Raw genomic sequence first — 18,587 nt, 5'->3', positions numbered from 1 at the left:
ATTTATTGGAAATTTTAGCTATACTACACATAATGTCAGAAGTCCATACTTACAACTTTCAAAATTCTTTTATTTTTTTAAAACAAAATCAGTGATGGAGCCATCAGAAACAGGGCTGCAATGTGAAAGAAAGGGAGTCTTCACTCTTTTCGCCACATAAGAATTCCCCAACTTCAGTGTCCAGTTGAAAAAGGGAAAGGACCATATGTTATGTATATTCTGAATATTGTCACTTCCAGTTATTCCAGTAATCTTATTTTGGAGTGGTCATCTTTAATAGCCATACACAAGGACAGACCCCACAGGAACCATTTCACCTCTGAGTGAATTGAAGAATGATGATGATGATGATGATGATGATGATGATGATGATGATGACCTTTGAATTTTATATATAAGAGGCAGAAATACCAGATTCCATTCCAGGAAGCTTCATATGCCTCCTATTTTTCTTCTCTTTCGGCATTGTTCTGTACTTTACATTCTGAAAATAGCCAGGCAGAGGTGACAGAAGTTCTGAACAGCTTTAGTAGGGCCAGGAAAATAAGACAAGGAAGCTAGCTTGTATTTTCCATCTGTCCCAAGCCTAGCAGCATCACAGCCTTGTTGCCCTCAAGGTTAAACAGTTATCTATCAGTAATGTGTGTGTTTTTGTAATAACAGACAAGGATTTGTTAAATTCAAAGGTTATTGGGGGGGTTTCTTAAAAAACAAACAAAACCTGCATTGTTTTAGATCATAACCGCCTGAATATTCAGTAAATTTCATACTACTGAATAAGAATAATGAATCAATATTTGTAAATACATGATTTAGTTGTGGTCTATATTACATTTTTTTTATGCATTTCTACCTAGAATCAACACGATAAAATGCTAATATATAGGCTAAGGGAATATATAGTGCTAAGAGAATAAATATGTCTCAATTTCATATATATAAATAAAATAAATATATACACACACTCAATTCTCCATTGCTATTATAAAAACATTTATTGAATTCTTTTTTAGCACTGCATTAGAGAGAGAGACAGAAAGAGAGGGTTTTTTTGTATTCTCCCAGGAGTAGCTTCTTTCTATTAGTATATTGTTTCCATTAGTGTATCTGTTGTGATGATTTCCATCCCTTGGTTTCAGAAATGTCATCCCTTTAGATGGAAGTTCTTGTAAGAAACCATTCCTTTTATGTTGACTAGGCTTGCTGCTCTAGGGATGCTTCTGTGATGGTATAAGCCTCTTCCAGTCAACTTGGACTAAACACTGCTGTAAACTACAATGGAAAAACTGCTGTGAAGTATTCCCAGTAGAAATCTTGGAATTCCTTCAAGTGTATTGAGATTTTGTTAGAAATTGAATTGCCAGTGTAATCCATCTTCCTTGTGAGAAAAGATTCAGATAAAGAGCTGGAGCCTAGCAGCATTAAGTATTAGAACATCCCTTTAAATCAATAAGCTACAAATCTGGCAGTGCATTCAAGCAATGCCCAGCGCTACACTAAAGTGGGTTTAGTGCTGAAACAGCATTACTAATAACACAATCCTGAGCATAGATAAACATGGTGGTGATGCAATATCCTAAATTACACTGGGCCTTTCCTTGTTAAGGTCTACAAAAACATTTATATTGTATTGACATATGTAAGAAAGCAGTTTTTCTTCTCTCTTTTTTCCAGATGACTTTACAAATGTAGTTATTGAAGGTGTTCTTCGTGGATTGTTTTATTCTCACCTACAACCCAGGTAGAAAATGGCTTTCGACATACAGTAACTAAAGTACATTCAAATACTTAGTAAAATTCAAAACAGTGGGCTCTGGCAACGTGTTTAATGACGGAACATTTACTCTTTTAAAATCAGTGTGTCACTAATATTGCTGCTTTAAAAAAATGAAGAAAATGGCAACTCTGCTGAATTTATCTACTGAACTCTAAATATTTAAACCATGAAACCAGTGACAGTCATGTACTAAGTACTACATAAATAACTTTCATCATATATTTTATTTTTATTTTGGTAATAAAATGATTACACTAAGCCTTTTTTTAGTGTAGCATCTACTGCTGGCAGTGGGTGCCCAGGACATTTTAGCATGTGCAAGACTGAAAAATGTAAATGTTAAGGGGAAAAACTGCCAAAACTGGAAATGTAATATAAGCTTATTGTATCACTATTTCTGGTGTCACATTATGTCTGCATTATCAGGAATGGAGGAAAATATTTTTATGCCTGAAACTGGGTTCATATATAGCTTTAATTTACTTCAGAATTCTGGCCACAATCCTTGTGCTTCCAGTTAACACCATATGCTTCTTTAGCATCACATCCCCACTGTTAACATCCACTGTTCTAGAACAAAAAACAAGTAATGTGGTTTTAAAAACAATCTAATCATTGCTCAGAGATCAACTGTCTAAATGAAACTAAGCATATGGGCCAGAATCCAGTTGGGGAGTTACATCTTCGTAAGTGAACTGACATATGTGGGATTTAGAACTGAATTAGAATTAACATCCATATCCACTAAAGCAATGGTTCCCAACCTTTGGTCCTTCAAATGTTTGGACTTCAGCTCCCATAATTCCTATTAGCCACGTTAGCTGAGGCTTCTTGGATCTGAAGTCCTAAATAAATGGAGGAGCAAAGGTTGGGAACCACTGCACTAGAGGGCTACTGTTATGTTCCTATGCAGCAGAGCCAGCAAAGTGACCAGTGTGCAATAGGACTGATGCACAAGGAGCCTGATCCACAAGATGTGCATCACATCAGTCCCAATGTCCATCAGGTACCACTGCACATTGGGCACTCTTGTATCTTCACAATTCACTAACAGGGTTTCTTAGCATTTCTGCTATGTAGCAAAGTATATGTAAAGTTATATAACGTAGATGCTGATACAGGATTTCAGCAATACTGTATAAGATGTTAGAACCCAAAATAAAGCAGTAACAATAACAAGCATGTGTTTATGGTTATTTGCTGTCAAATCTATTTTGATTTGTGACGACCCTATGAAAGAGAAACCTCCAAGAGCCCAGGTGATCAACTGCATTCTTCGGATCTTTGCAAACTCAATGATGTGGCTTCCTTGATTGAATCAATACATCTGAAGTGAGGTCTCCCTCTTGTCCTGCTATCTTCCACATCACTTCATGTAATCATTCCACTCAAATTCCTAGAAGCTGATCTCTTCCCATTTGAAACTCTTTCCTATCTGTCCTGTTTTGTTAGGTAAAGGTAAAGATAGTCCCTTGACATTGAATGTCTAGTCATAACGAACTGTAGGAGGCAGCACTCATCTCCATTACTAAGCTAAAGAGCCTGTGCCTTTTTACACTGCACAATTAAGAGTGCTGTGATTCCACTTTTACTGCCATAACAGCATGCTATAGGATTCTGGGATTTTTGAAGTTTAGAGATGGGAATTTAGAATTCTTAGCCACAGAATCTAGTGTCTCACCAAGTTACAAACCCCCAAAGTGCCATAGGATGTAGCCATGCCAATGAAAGAAGAATCAGTGATATAACTGAGTAGTATGGAAAGGCCCCCAGACAAGGAGAAGGGTGCTATTTGTCCAACCATAAAATGGTTGCAGTAAGATGGGGCAGTAAGAGCAGACACAAGAGGGGGCTGATCTTGTCTTTCCAGTACAACCAAGGGGAAGGGAGGACTGTGGTACTGCAGCACCAGCATGCTGTTACATTTAGGCGGAGAAGAAGCTTAGGGAGCTGGGTATGTTTAGCTTGGAAAAGAGGCTAAACATACCCAGAGTGCTAAGTGGTGACTTGATAGCCATGTTTAAACATTTGAAGAGATGTGATACTGAGGATAGAACAAGCTTGTTTTCTGCTGCTCCAGAGACTAGGACATGGATGCAAACTACAGGAAAAGAGATTCCACCTAAAGATTAGTAAGAACTTCCTGATGGTAAGAGCTGTTCAACAGTGGAACACACTCCCTTGGAGCATAGTGGGGTCTCCTTCCTTGGAGGTCTTTAAACAGAGGCTGGCCGGCCATCTGTCAGGAGTGCTTTGATTGTGTATTCCTGCATGGCAGGGGGGTTGGACTGGATGGTCCTTGTAATCTCTTCCAAATCTATGATTCTATCATTGAATTGTCAAGCAAATAACCACATCAAGAATAGACTGCTTCTTCAACAAGTGCACTTGTTGCCTGCCTACCTCTGTGCTAGCAAACAGTTGTGTGTCAACCCCATCCTCTCATTATATTTACTACTACAATGAGTTACGGCTGAGACTATTGAGGTTAAAGATGATACATCTACACTTTGACCTTGGGCAGCTCCCTCACGTGCAATACTTACTTGTTTTGGAATAAATATAGTATTTATTTCAAATAATTTGTTAACTAGCAGAAAATGGCACTGAGGTCTTCCAATAAGGCTAGTGAGAAAAGACTTCATTTTGGTAACAAATCTGCATTTAACACCCACTATTTTACTCAAGAATGAATCAGCCTGTGCAACCCAGCATTTATTCTAAGACTTGGTTTATATATCTGTAGTTGTATTGGACACAAAAAAAATGGAAATAACTTTACATCTATAAAAGCTAATTATTGATTCATGGCAAAACAAGGCAATTTTGTAGAAAGCAAGAACAGTTGTGTGTTTTTTTCAGAAAAATTTTTTAATGTCTATATATGGTATAAAAGCATATTTTGGGAAAACAAGTGACTCTTTTTGGTAACATAATATAACTGTGACAGTAATGTGTGAAACATTTTAAATATGTTTCATTTCAAGAAAGCAAAGCTCGACTGTTAGGTTTATAGTAGAAAATGCTAAATTCATATCTGTGCAGGAAAACTGGGGGTGGGCTTTCATGAAGGAGGTCCATATCTATACCAACTGGAAAGAAGATTACAGTTCTTATTTATGTTGGACAAGGGAGTTAATGATGTGTCACATGCCTAAAATGGAGACATTTCTCAAGATCCTGAAATTGAGGAAACAGCATCATCTGTGGATTTAGAAGAGCTGATGAAATAAGATTTTATTTCTCTTCAGCAGGAAACTTTTTTTAAGTTTGTTAAGTCAAGATTTATAATCAAATTTTATCAAATTAAATACTGGTGTGAGCAAAGAGTGCAAGGGACTTATTACTGCTAATATATAAGGCCATGTAAAGTATGAAACATAAGAACAATAGGAAAATTCTTATATTTAACCACTTACATATATTTAATGATGTATTTGATGTTTTTCTATAAAACTCTCCTGGGACAGCAACACAGTCTTCAGTGATTCTTCTGTCAATATCCATGTATTTCAGTGCTGCCACTTGTGAGCTTACTATATTCTCTTTGAAAAACATTTTCTGATAATAGTCTCTTATAGTGTATACCCAGAGGAGAAACCATTGTAGTTCCTTTGCTGACATTGCTGTCAACTTGTCCAGTCATCTACTTCAACCACAAATGGTTCTTTTACATCTATTTTTCCACTGTTAACAATCACACAATCTTGAAGAGGCCGGTCATGTTCATCTGTTGGCTGAAGTTCTATACCATGCACTACTGACTACAAGAGGCAGAAAAAGAGAAGGGTTTACTTCAAGGGAAATATAGATATCTGATTTGATTTCAAGCATACAAAAGGCAGGTAGTGACCATCTTGTGGAATTCGACCTAGTTCTTGACTGTATTCTCCATTTTTCACAATCCCATTCCTACTCCTGCCAAACCAAGAATCTGTTCCTGTGGCCAAAACAAACTGGATACAAGTAGGATTGGAGTAAATACATTTGCTGGCATCTTGTTAATGATGATATAAATCCAACGTATGCCATTGCAGCTCACTTTTTTGGTAGTTGCAAATGAAAAATCCCACAAAAATCTACCTTAAAAGGTCACACATTCATTCATAACAAAGCCACTTTTGAGTTGACGGAGAAAAGGGGGTCAGCAGAGACATTAGCAGCTATTTTCCTTTAGCTGGATGTACTGCAAGGGCATCAGCTGCAGGGACATCTCAAGCACATTCAGCCAAAGGACAACAGATGCACCCATTGTCACTGAGTCCCACACTGTCTGACAACCTGTAAATGGCCATGTTGCGAGGGGGGAGCTGTGCAGCTCACAGGATGGGTTTTAAAGGTAGTACCATCGAGAAATGAAGCAACAGAGACTTTGTTATATGAAGTAAAACCTCACCCCATGCAAAATCTTGGTCATTGTTTTGGAAGAGTCTTTGCTATACTGGGAGAGTCTCCACTTTGAAGCTGTCTACATAGATTGGCCACCCAAAATAAAACCATAGTTTTAAATTTAAAATTAATGTGATAATAATAATTATTGTCATATTTTAATTTAACAAATTTATTTTGATTGTTCTATAAATAAATTAATTTTCTTTAATGATTTAACATCGACACGCTAGCACTAACACTCTGAGGAAGTAGCTCAAGTCTATAAAAGCTTATGCTACATCTTCTTTCTCAGTCTCAAAGATGCTACAAAATCCCTTTACATACTGATATTCCAGACTAACATGGCTATGTCTCTTAATTCCATTTCCAAAATCTAGTAATGAATAGTGCTCATTGTGCCCAGTGTTTCTTAAGTTATTCAAATTCCAATTCATGTAAGGCTTTAAAGGTAAACATCAGCATTTAATCATGTTTTACAATGGAACAATAGTCACAAAAGTGATCTGTGTACCTGCCATACGGTTCCAACAAGTGCCTGCAGTCAATAGCTTGGCAGCCATATTTAGAACCAAATGCCATATCAGCAGTCTTCAAATGGCAATCCCAAGCACGACACATTATAGAGTAGTTTATTCTAGAGACTACCAGAGCTTGGATAACTAGCTAGCTGCTTTCTTTCCCTTCACAACAGATATCCAGATATGTTTAAGTAAGAATGTGTCAGTGAACTTTTAAATGACTATAAAATTGTCATGCTTTTACAGCTGCAATAACTTAGCATCAAACCATTGTTTTCAAAGCAACATTTCTTTAACCTACCATGCCATCAATGACTTTTCCAAACACGACGTGCTTTCCATCTAGCCAGCCAGGCCTTGTCACAGCAATGAAAAACTGGGAACCATTTGTATGTGGACCAGAATTAGCCATGCTGACCCAACCAATGCCATAGTGCTTCAGTTTAAAGTTTTCATCTGGAAACCTATCTCCATATATACTCATTCCTGGGAAACAAGACATTAGGTTTAACAGAAACTACAAGAAAAAGGCAAGAATTTTGGAAAACTGCAAAGTAGTGCTCCAGAAAGACATTTTCTAGACTGACCACTGCATCAATTACCAGATTTAGGCTCATTGTGCAACAGAAGAATAAATCATAGAATATTGTGTGAGATTGTGGGAAAAAAATGCAGCTGCATTTTGTCCCCCAAAGCTGTTTTAGTAGCCCACCAAGGGCCCACCACCATCCTCTTGTTAGGACGTTTAATTTTTAAAAAATCTGAAAATACCCATGGCAGGTGGGAGGTGTAATTCCACTCAATGATGGATTTAGGCCAAGTTTTTGTTTTTCAAAAACACCCTTCCTGAGCCTAAAACAGCCAAGAGAGTCAAAAACATGTAGAAATTTCCCTCCCTGCTAACAGACAGTGACATTCTAAGTAAAATAAATTAGTTAATAAATAGTGTGAATCATGGCCCTCTCATGTCTAGTGAAGAGTGCGTATGACCTTTGGATTTCAGATAGTTGTCCACCCCCATATATAATGTAAAATGTCACTGACCTCTTACTGCCCCCTTCCCCCCATCAAACAAAATTGTAGAAGTATGAGGGCTTGTTCACACTGCATGGCATTTTGGTGATGAGAGAAATAAACAGCTTGCAGTGATATTTTTATAGATATTACTACTACTATTATTATTGAAGTGTTTATAACCTATTCTATTATAATAAACAATTTTAAATTTTAAATAGTAAAAATAATTTAGACATTCTAAAATCCTATTTAACATTTTTTAAAATCCTTTACATGTCATTACCAAAATTTTGAATTCAGACCAGAAACATTAACAGACAGTGTAGAACATCTTTATAGAGCATTCAGTATTCCTTCAGATTCCATAAGTCTCTAGGGCAGTCCATCTTAACCAGTCGCACCCGCCTGCAGGCAGGATCTGCTAGCACCAGACTTCATAAGGAAATTATATGGTCCTGACAAAGGGATTGTTGACACCCTCACTACATAATCCTACGTTCGCTCAACAGAAAGAACTAAGTACAGGTTCTTGGGCCAATGTGCATTGGGCCAGTGATGTTACTGAGACAGACCCATACAGGACAAAAACCCAAGCAGAACATATTAAAGTAGCCCCAGTATGGATACTGAAATCCTACCAAAACATAATCTTGATATACTTCAGTACCATTTCTTCCTCTTAAAATATTTAGGGGACAAATGTGCATGTTTCTAAGCTAATTTAATACCCTACACTTGCAAGCTCAGTAGTGGGTATCCTACCTGTTAACACATATACTACTAATCAACAGATAAGATGAAAAAGAAGAGGAATGGAGTTAAGCTTCATCATGCTTCTCAAACAAGTTAATGGCATGGACAACTTTTTGTGTTCCCTTAAGTACAAGGGTCATAAATGTTGCAAATGAAGCAACCAAAATTAATATTTATTTCAAGATCTGAACAGGAAATGTGCAGACAAATGTCTCCTATAGCAGTTTCAACTTTTCCAAGTCAGAGCAAAGTAACTACATTTTTGCTTTCTCCAAGATAATAACTTTTAAAGGTGCTCTATCATATTTACTGAATCAGAATAGCATGACTACTTTTCTGATTTGCTTAGCAGTTTTTTAAAAAAATAAGATTCAACATCTTTGATTTTATAAATATAGGTCTGCAGCAATGAGCACAGAGTTGGCATAAGAGGCAAACCAACTTATTCCTAAATAAATGTTGACTACAGAGAATATCTAATTTGATATAAGAGGCACAGAAATAGGTTGAGCATTTGTATATGCAAGTTAAATAGTTCTGACAAGCTAAGAATGTACAGGGATTTCCCATGTTTAATTTCTACTTTGTACTGGAAATATTTTAAAAGGGAATATTCCAAAGTTGCTGTTTGTCATAATAAAATGATGCTACCTGCCAACTAAGGGAATGTTGTTAATTAATTAAATATTGATACAAAGTTCATTATATTGAGTCTAACTGTAACAGATTAATTTAGTTGGCAGTTTAGCAATTCTGCATGTTTTTTATATTTTATGTATTCTGTGTATAAAGAAACCAACGTTACCTCCAGTTCCATCTCCAGCTGTAAAGTCACCCCCTTGAATCATAAAATCTTTGATCACACGATGAAATGTACTTCCTTTGTAGCCAAATCCTTTCTAAAAGACAAAGTTCAGAATGAAACTGTTCAGTATAGTAATTTGTTATACACACTATCGTCAAAAGACAACTGACTAGATTAAATGCTCCCAGAAAAAAACAAGTAAGACTACGCATGATAATGTAACCTCAATTGTATTTATTTCCCTTTAAGTTTGTATTGGATTTTATTCTAGTATTTATACATTTGGATGTAAGATTTACATAATCTTGTATTGTGGAAACAAAGGGAAAACAAAATTAAACCAAATTACTTGTTTGACGGTATTGCATACTGCCTTTGTCAGAAGGCATTTGGATTAGTGTTTCGAAGAGTCCATATGCACTTTACACAAAATGATCTCCCCTAAATTGCTGAGTGCTTGACGATAGCAAAAAGAGACAACATGGTAGTGGTTTGAAAGTTCAAATATGATTCTGGAGTACAGGGTTCAAATCCCCACTCAAGCCATGGAAACCCTTTCAGTGCCCTCGGGCAAGTCACATTCTCTCAGCTTCAAGAGGATGGCAATAGCAAACCCTCTCTGAAGAAACTTGCCAAGAAACCCCCTTGAAAGGTTCACCTTAGCATCATAGTAAGTCGGAAATGACTTGAAGGCACGCAACAACAACAACAAGATGTAAGCAAACCACTGCCAAGGTGCAAGTTTCCACCAGTGTATTCTATTAGTTATGCAATAGACAGAGGCTGCTCTTTCTTTTCCACTTCATCAGGTGTGCAATAGTGGCTGGGGGCGGGAAGGCATGTTGAGGTGTAGCTCCTTCCCCCAGACACTGATAGGCAGCAGGGGTGCACCTGAATGTATTCCAATTGCCCTTGTAGACTCAGGGAACAAGAAGCAGTATTCTGGGACACTGAGTGGCACATTAACACAACATAGCCATTGACTAGCACACTAACATACCAGTCAATGGCTAGAGGGATGTCACTGTACTGGGAAGTCCCTCAGATACTGCTGTGAACCCACAGAAAGAGATATCTGATGCCTCCTTTGACAATGCCTCTAAACATGCAAACACAGACATAACCAGGGGTTGCACCAGAATGTGACATCAACAGGATTTTAGACAATACGTTGATTTTATTTTTGTTCTATGAATGAATACCATGTGGTATATAGGCAAGCCTAAAGGTAATCAAGGATTGAAACATTAAAGAGCAGCTTGTAATTAAGGCCCTACCATAGACACTACTTCATGAGACACCTTTTGCAGTTTTTTGCTGGTAACATGACCCTGTTTCCCACAATAGCATCCTTCAAATTCTGTTCATCCAACTCAATATTATAAAATCTGTCAGGCAGTGGCTCTCTGGTGGGCTTTCTGATGAGATTCCTCTTAACTTTACTTGGAGATCCCTGGTATTCATCCAAAGTTCAAAATAGGTCTGACTGGAAAACAGATGGGAACAGTTGTGTTCAGGGTGGCATGATAGTACTATAATGGTACTGTAATGTTTTTCAAAATAACTTGCCAAAGATCTTGGGACTGAAAAAGGAGAATCTTGAGTTTCTTTTGTTGCTGGGCTGCAGGACAGGCTAAGCATCACCTCCATGCAAAGCCAATCCATCCAACCTACTGTCTTAAGAAGACTAGTGCTTTTTTGTTAGTGCTGGACAGACAGGCATTCATTGCTTTACACTAAAGCAGTGGTTTTAAAACTTTTTACCCTTGTGATCCTCTTACATCTGTATGCAGACATTACCCCACCCCCACCTCAACACAGTATATGAATAAAAATATTTTGTTTGTTTAGTGTTTGTATTTTTGTTCAGATATTTTCAGATTTTAACATTTTATAAGGAAATAACTCTCGTCCTTATTCAGGCAGAGGCTCCAAGTACCCTCCTTGCCTTTTTCTTCCCCTTCAGTACAGAAAAGTTTGGAAAGATGAGGAGACACAATCAGGGCTTCCAAGTCATGCACCCGCCTTGAGCAACTCTCAAGCAGGGAGTCCTGCCCTACTGTTTGAGAACCACTGTACTAAATTATCCTAGGAACAAGGGTTCTCACATAACTCTGCTTCTATGTGCAACGCAGTGCTGAGGATAATCCCTATGCCAGGCCCACACAGAAGAGGAAAACTGGGCCTCACTGTTTTACAATCAGCAGAGAATGACTGTCTACTCCCCATGATAAAGAATTGTAGAATACAGCACCAGATGAATATAAACAGGTCTTACATTTTTTAAAAAATATAATTTTGTAAAGACCTGCAGAGATTTGAAATGTCCCTAAAATGTATGTATACACATTTTGTTAAAAAAAAAAAAAAAGACCTTACTTCTCCAGTTGCAAGTTTAATGAAGTTTTCTACCGTCTTTGGTACTACTTTTCCAAACAAACCAATTACGATTCTGCCAGCATCTTTGCCACCAATCTGTATGTCAAAAAATACCTAAGGAGAAAAATTAAAAATGAATGAATGCAAATATGATAGATTATAATTAAATTAAACCTTGGAACAAACTTAAGTTGGATGTAAAATTCCCTATGCACTCATGCAGGAACTCCAGCAAATACAGGGTTTCTGATCTTGTGGGGACTCATATGACTAAAAAGAACAAGCAGGAATGTTTGTCCATTCTTTCTCCTTCAACAGTTTCTCCTTTCCACAGTGCAAATTTTTGGTCCATTTCTTGCAGAATGAATACACACACACAAACACAATTTTAGCAGAGGCATAGATTATTAAAAGAGATTTATATTTTTCATGCTGAAGAAAAGGCCACATACACTACATGTTAAAGACCACAATACCAATGGATTTTTAAAACATTTTTAAAAACTGAAATCAGATCAATTAAATGAAGAGGCTGCTGTAGCTCATATTGATGGATTTTGCAAACATATATATGCTTCACTGGTCACTCCCCTTCCATGATACCAATAAAGACTGGAGGAGGAGAGCACAATTCAGACAGGAAAGACAACAGCATATACAGTACATTTACTTTGTCATCTAGAATGTCCCAAAGACACAGTAGAGGTCTCTTCTCAAACCATGTAAAAACTGAAATACACTTAGGCTTCATAATAAATGGATTATTTTCTCATATTTCTGTGAGTTCAGACAACTCTGGGCCTGTCCGCATGGGCTAAAAGGCCAATGTTTATCATACTGTCTTGTTCAAACAACACAGGCCAATACCCGCCCACCAAGGCCAGTCAGATGGAGATCTGGCGGCCCCAGTCCGATCCTAATGCAAAGAGGCTTTAGTGTAGGCCAAAATTATCAGCTGTTTGCAGCAGAGTTTCCAGCTATGGGGGGCTCCTCAGTCTCTGTAATGGCACAGGAAGGTAAGGAGTGTGCTGCAGTAGCGGATTCATGGCATGGGAGTTCATCTGCTCAGCCCCTCCATCTCTCTCTGACTATCACATTCATCTGACCCATTTCATTTGTTCCATCATTAAGGAAACTTTAACGTACCATGCCAAGCTCCAATAAAGCAACAAATTTCAATTACATAAGCATGTTGTGATATCTATGGAAAAGTCACCTTGTGATCAATTGCTTCCCTTTACTTAACCAGTTCTACAGTTTTCTGAGACTCCTGCGTTTTCAGGAGAGAACCCTATTTACAATTGCTATCCTTTATTTAACCAATCTACAGATTTCAGATTGGATGGAGATCAGCAGAGAACCCTATTTACAAAATAATGTACAGATCTGGATTCAGTGACTGTCTGTTGCCTCAAAAGCAAAACACAGAGGAATATTATACTAAGAGAAATGAGCTGTGTTAACTGATACCAGAATGTCAATCTTGTACTGCATTTAAGACCACAATTTATACTGGGCTGATCTCATAATACCTGCTTTCCGAACAAACTTCTTGAACATGTCAGACACAGAACTCAAAGGAGAGGTGGCAAAGCAGTGAGATGATCCAGCTTACAGGACCATAAGGAACTTTTCAGAACTGTGGTCAGAGGTACTGGTCCCTGAGCGCAGAAGCACAGATGGTTAAACACTGCCAAATTGGTTACACATGCTACAAGACAGAGATAATAAGTATATTACAAGGACACATAACTATATCTATTAATTGTTCAATGGTTTTTCTTAAATGGTCATTTAACAAGAAAAACCTGGGTTTCTCATCAATTGTTGCTGATCTGATGCCTGTTGAAATTCACTTTTTATTATATCAGCCACTTCTATAAAGGAATTAAGATCTCTCCCAAGGCCTGTGGGTTGTTAAATGCAAGAATATACCTGGCTTTTCCTTCCTTTCTCCACTTCACTAAACCACTTCAGAAACAGCTGTACACAAGATCTCTACATAATAACCAAAATATACCCCTGTCCTTTTATGTAAATTTCATTTATACCATCAATGCACATACACTTAGACAAATTCATGTTTTGATGAATAAATAATGCTTTAATGCAAAACAGGCAGGGAGCTGCTGCCATCTTGTCTCACATTATTGGCTATCATCACTGACAGATGTGGGGAAAATGCATACCATGCCACGACTGTGTTATTCAAAACAGTACAAGGAAAGGAACAAAGGTCTGCAAACACTGTGTTTTTGTAACACACACTTTCACCCTAAGAGCTGAATAAATAAGGGTCTACTGTCATGGGTTTGATGTGTGTGTAATATTGTAAAGAACACACTCTGGGCTGGCAGATAGAATATGCAGGGAACGGGGTTTGTGTAAGTAATTAATATTTGTTATCCACTGTGTCCATATCTGCCCATATTTTTTCCTAAAATACTAGGAACTACTTATTAACACTGATTATTAAACAAAGATCACAATTTGTCCAAAGTGTCTCATGGAGTTCAGTTTAGTCCCTAGAATCTACTGCTGGAAAACAAAACAGCTCTCTCCTACCAGCAGCACACTTTAGCTCCATGCCTCATCCTCAATTCTACTAAAGAGATGCCAAATAGTTATGGATTCTGTTCGTACATGTTAGAAAGCACATTCTTGGCTACTTCCAGCCAGAAAGGGTGTGACTCAAAGCATTCCCTATTAGTTTATCTGTCCTTGTCTATCAGACAAAGAGCAGAGACAGAGGAGAATCGGGAGCTTGATGGATCTATTTCTTACAAGTATCTTCACACTGTTCTTCACTTCTATGGTGGTTTAGACAAAGAATCAAAATAGTGCACAGAGGCCAGGAGTTTTTTCACATGTCTCACAAACTTCTCCGTTTCCATAATGAATATCAACAGGATAAAAACACACAGAGACATACATACATACAAACACAAAGACTAATTTTCCCAGGCAAGCTTTTTCAAGCTTTCTCAAAGAAGAGATACATCTCCAAATTCTTACCTTCATCGGTATGATACAAAGAACCCTCATCTACCTGGACATTCATAAGTTTTTTCTCTACTTTCTGTTTTTAATTCAACACGTAAAAACCTTCATGGAAGCAAATCAATACCAAATTGCAAGGGATGTGTATCTTCTCCCCTGAAATGTGGGGAGCCAACGACTGCCTCGAATGCAGTCCTTGCATGTCTATTTCCACCCTTGTTATTTTGGTTAGGTCTTGGAAAAGGTTGCAAGGAGGTTAGTTAGACATGCACACTCACAAAGCAGTCAAGAAGCTGTTGCTTAAAGCTGTCAGTTTTGCTTTTACCTTTGCTCTCCCCTCTACTTTCATTCATTCTGAGCAATTCTTTTACTAAAATACAAAGGGCAAGGTGCTTTCTATGTACCTAACAGTCATCACTTGCGAGTGTTAACTAGACAGAATGTACCTTTTGTGACTTACTCCAGATCCTAAATTCAATGTATAGGTTTCCTTCCAAGCCTGCTGTACTGTTTCGATGTTCTCATACATGGCAGCAGTGCAGGGGCCCAAAATGAATTGTGACCCTCTTCCCAAAAATGAAGATAAGACCTACCTGTTGTATAAAACAAAACCCAAAATGCACAGACAGGCAATGCCTTTCTTAGGTTTAACACCACAGTTCCATGAATGGTGTGTTTATTGTTACCAGACTCTTATGAAAGATGAGCACACTTTTATGGATCAGTCATTAGCCCTAAGAAGGAGCAGAGCCTGCTTTTTTAATCTTGTTTTATCCCAAGTGACTTGGATGCCTATTTATTTATTTGTTTGTTTGTTTGTTTGTTTAAAAACGCTTTTTATAAATCTGCTATTATTAAAAGCACCCACTGCAATTCCTTCTATGTAGAGGAACTGTTTATTTCTTCTGGCAGGGCTCCTGTGTGAGACATAAATCCAAAGATCTCTCTTTTATCTATGCATTTATTTATTTATTTATCTATTATCTATGTTTTTGAGGAAATAGACCAAAGGAGCTCTATGCTGTCAAAATAGTGCGGTTCGACACCACTTTAACTGCCCTGGCTCCATCCTATAGAATCCTGGGATTTGTAGTTTGGTGACACCCCGGCACGGCACTCTTTGACAGAGAAGGCTAAAGACCTTGTAAAACTACAAACCCCAGCATTCCATAGAATGGAGCTACAGCACTTAAAAGTGGTGTCAAACTGCACTATTTCTACAGTGCAGCTGCACCAAAAGTCTACCAAAGCTTATGCTACAACTCCTTTCTCTCAGGCTGCATCTGTACTGAAGAAATAATCCAGTTTGGCACCACTTTACTGCCACAGCCCACTGCTATGGAATTCTGGGAACTGTAGTTTGCTGTGACACCAGAGCTCTCAACAGAGAAGGCTGAATGTCTCGCAAAAATTAAAGTGGTGTCAAACTGGATTATTTCTGCAGTGTGGATGCAGCCTCGGTCTCAAAGGTGCCACAAAATGCTTTTGCACGCAGATCAAGAGATGTTATCTGCACATTTGCAGCAGAGAGCAAAACTTCTGCCCTGTAAATGTTATAAGCACAGCAGCCAAGTGACCAGACTTGGTCCTCCTTTTCCAGGACATATCCTACATTTCAGTCTGTCCAGGAGGAATTCCAAATGGAATTCCATGTCCTCCTTCTCCTCCATCACTTGGTCAGATCCTCCACTGTGAGGATCAATGAGAAACATGCCTTCACATTTGTGAGTCTTGTTAGTTTTTATTTGGCCATGTCCTCCATTCTGAGCATCACTGAGGAGCATGAATTCACATTTCTGCATCTTTTATCGCTTTTACTTTTGTAATATCCATTTTGAAGACCCCTAAGAAGCATGCATTCACACTTGAGACTTTTTAGCTTTTATTTTATAAATGCCCTCCATTTTGAAGATCCCTAAGAAGCATGCATTTGCACTTCTGAGTATTTTTAACTTTTATTTTATAACGTCCTCCATTCTGAGGATCACTGAGGAGCATGAATTTATACATCTGAGTCTTGTATGGCTTTTCTCTGGCCATGCCTCCCATCCTGAGGCTCACTGAGGAGGAGCATGCATGGCCATTCCTATGGGCCTTTCTAGTTCCCCTGGAGGGGCCAGGTCCTGCCTCTTCCTGGGCTGCCCTCCCTTCTTCTGCTGCCCCTTAGTCACCTTGGCGGTCACGGTGGGTCCTCTCTTCCGGAAGCCCTGGCTCTCTCTGGGGAGGCTGCCCCAGAGGCACAGCAAGAGCAGCAGCCACTGCACCCTGCAGCCCCCCATCATCACCCTCCCTCTCCCTCTCAGCTGGGGAAGGAGAAGAAGAAGAAGAAGAGGCCCAGTCCCCGCGCATGCGCAGCGCCTCCTTCTCCTCCTCCTTGCTGCCACTGTGGCAGAAGGAGGAGGGAGCTTGTGCTGCTGCTTTTGAGGGAGCCTCTCCCTTCTCAGTTTTGCCAGCAGCAGTGCAGAAATGATCCCCTTTGACACCACTTTAACTGCCCTGGCTCAATGCTAGGGAATCCTGGGAACTGTAGTTTTATCAGACATTGAGCCTTCTCTGTCAGAGAGAGAAAGAGAGAGAGAGCTCTGGTTCCACAGTAAAGTACAGATTGCCTAGCACTGAGCCCAGGGCAGTTAAAGTGGTGTCAAAGTGGGTTATTGCAGCAGTGGGTGTTTTGAACCATTGTGGAAATGTGATGGTGTGTGTGTGTGTGTCACACACACATATATACACACAGAGAGATTATATATATATATATATATATATATATATATATATATATAGTGTATGTATATATATATATGCACACACACACACACATATATATATACACACACACAAAAAGAGACATATATACACACATACACACACACACATATATATATATGAGTGGTTTTGAGTGTACAATTAGCAATCATACTCAAACAATAACGCACTTTGACATCACGCAGAGTAAACAGAGATACTCCAATCAACATAAATTTCAAAATAACTTCCTACAAGGTTGTAATCACCTGATTTTTCATAATATACTTGACTCCCTCCTCCATAGAATATATATTTTTAGACTTTTATTCTTTTCTCCTTCTGCTGATTATTTTTCCTGCCTTAATTCTGTTCTTTAGTTGATAATTTAATCCTCTATGAATCTTACTTAGTTTTAACTTTGCCAGATATAAAAAATGCTACATTTATAGGCAATTAAACATTTAACTTGTTTTTGTTTTTATTTCACAGAGTTTGTTGTTGTTGTCATGTGCCTTCAAGTCATTTCTGGATTATGGTGACCCTAAGACCTATCATAAGGTTTTCTTGGCAAGATTTTTCAGAGGAGGTTTGCCATTGCCTTCCCCTGAGGCTGAGAGAGTGTGACTTGCCCAGTTTCATGGCTGAGCTGGGAATCGAAACCTGGTCTCCAGAGTTATAGTCGAACACTCAAACTACTACACCATGCTGACTCTCAATATTTCAAGGAGTAGCAGTGCTTAATAACTATTTTAAAAAACAGAACCCAAGATCAAAAAAGATGTTGAGAAACTGGAGCCATGTGTCCAAAGGAGGGTGACTAAAATGGTGAAGGGTCTAGAAACCATGCCCTACGAGGAACAACTTAGGGAGCGGGGAATGTTTAGCCTGGAGAAGAGAAGATTAAGAGGTGATGTGATAGCCCTGTTTAAATACTTGAAGGGATGTCATATACTGAGGATGGAGCAAGCTTGTTTTCTGCTGCTCCAGAGAATAGGATCCGGAGCAATGGATGCAAGCTAAAGGAAAAGAGATTCCACCTCAACATTAGGAAGAACCTCCTGACAGTAAGGGCTGTTCGACAGTGGAACACACCAGAGACGTAGCCAAGGGGGGGGTTCTTGGGGTCCGGACCCCCCCTTCCATTAGAAAAATGAATGGTGTGTGCTGCTGCGCCGCCGCACCCAAGCTCCATTATAATGGT

The 18,587-nt window shown here is 38.6% G+C and overlaps 2 protein-coding genes across 3 annotated transcripts in view; one reads left to right on the top strand and one right to left on the bottom strand.

Annotated features, from left to right (window-relative positions):
• The window catches only part of SNX24 (sorting nexin 24), a 70,490-nt gene extending 67,552 nt beyond the window's left edge, over positions 1 to 2,938 (top strand). Inside the window, exon 7 of the mRNA XM_089512266.1 lies at positions 1,675 to 2,938. Within this exon, the coding sequence (XP_089368392.1) occupies positions 1,675 to 1,745 (71 nt within the window). The 3' untranslated portion in view covers positions 1,746 to 2,938. The remainder of the gene's footprint in view (positions 1 to 1,674) is intronic.
• Positions 2,939 to 4,611: 1,673 nt separating this feature from the next.
• On the bottom strand, positions 4,612 to 17,838 carry PPIC (peptidylprolyl isomerase C). 2 transcript variants are annotated; one of them, XM_089491658.1, is made up of 5 exons: positions 17,653 to 17,838; positions 11,642 to 11,755; positions 9,263 to 9,356; positions 6,989 to 7,173; positions 4,612 to 5,541 (listed from the first exon to the last, which is right to left on the bottom strand). In XM_089491658.1, exons 1-5 carry the CDS (start codon positions 17,686 to 17,688, stop codon positions 5,407 to 5,409), a joined length of 564 nt encoding a protein of 187 aa, XP_089347784.1. In that variant the 5' UTR covers positions 17,689 to 17,838; the 3' UTR covers positions 4,612 to 5,406. The 2 variants fall into 2 exon arrangements, with proteins under 2 accessions (XP_089347784.1, XP_089347776.1); XM_089491650.1 differs by lacking the exon at positions 17,653 to 17,838 and adding an exon at positions 16,813 to 16,934.
• Positions 17,839 to 18,587: the final 749 nt, after the last annotated feature.

Source organism: Sceloporus occidentalis, unplaced genomic scaffold, assembly GCF_023333645.1.
Source record: "Sceloporus occidentalis isolate IW3139 unplaced genomic scaffold, rSceOcc1.0.p SCAF_1, whole genome shotgun sequence".
Lineage (NCBI taxonomy): Eukaryota > Metazoa > Chordata > Lepidosauria > Squamata > Phrynosomatidae > Sceloporus > Sceloporus occidentalis.
Note: the sequence above shows the minus strand (reverse complement) of the source record. Positions and strands in the feature narration are given on the sequence as shown.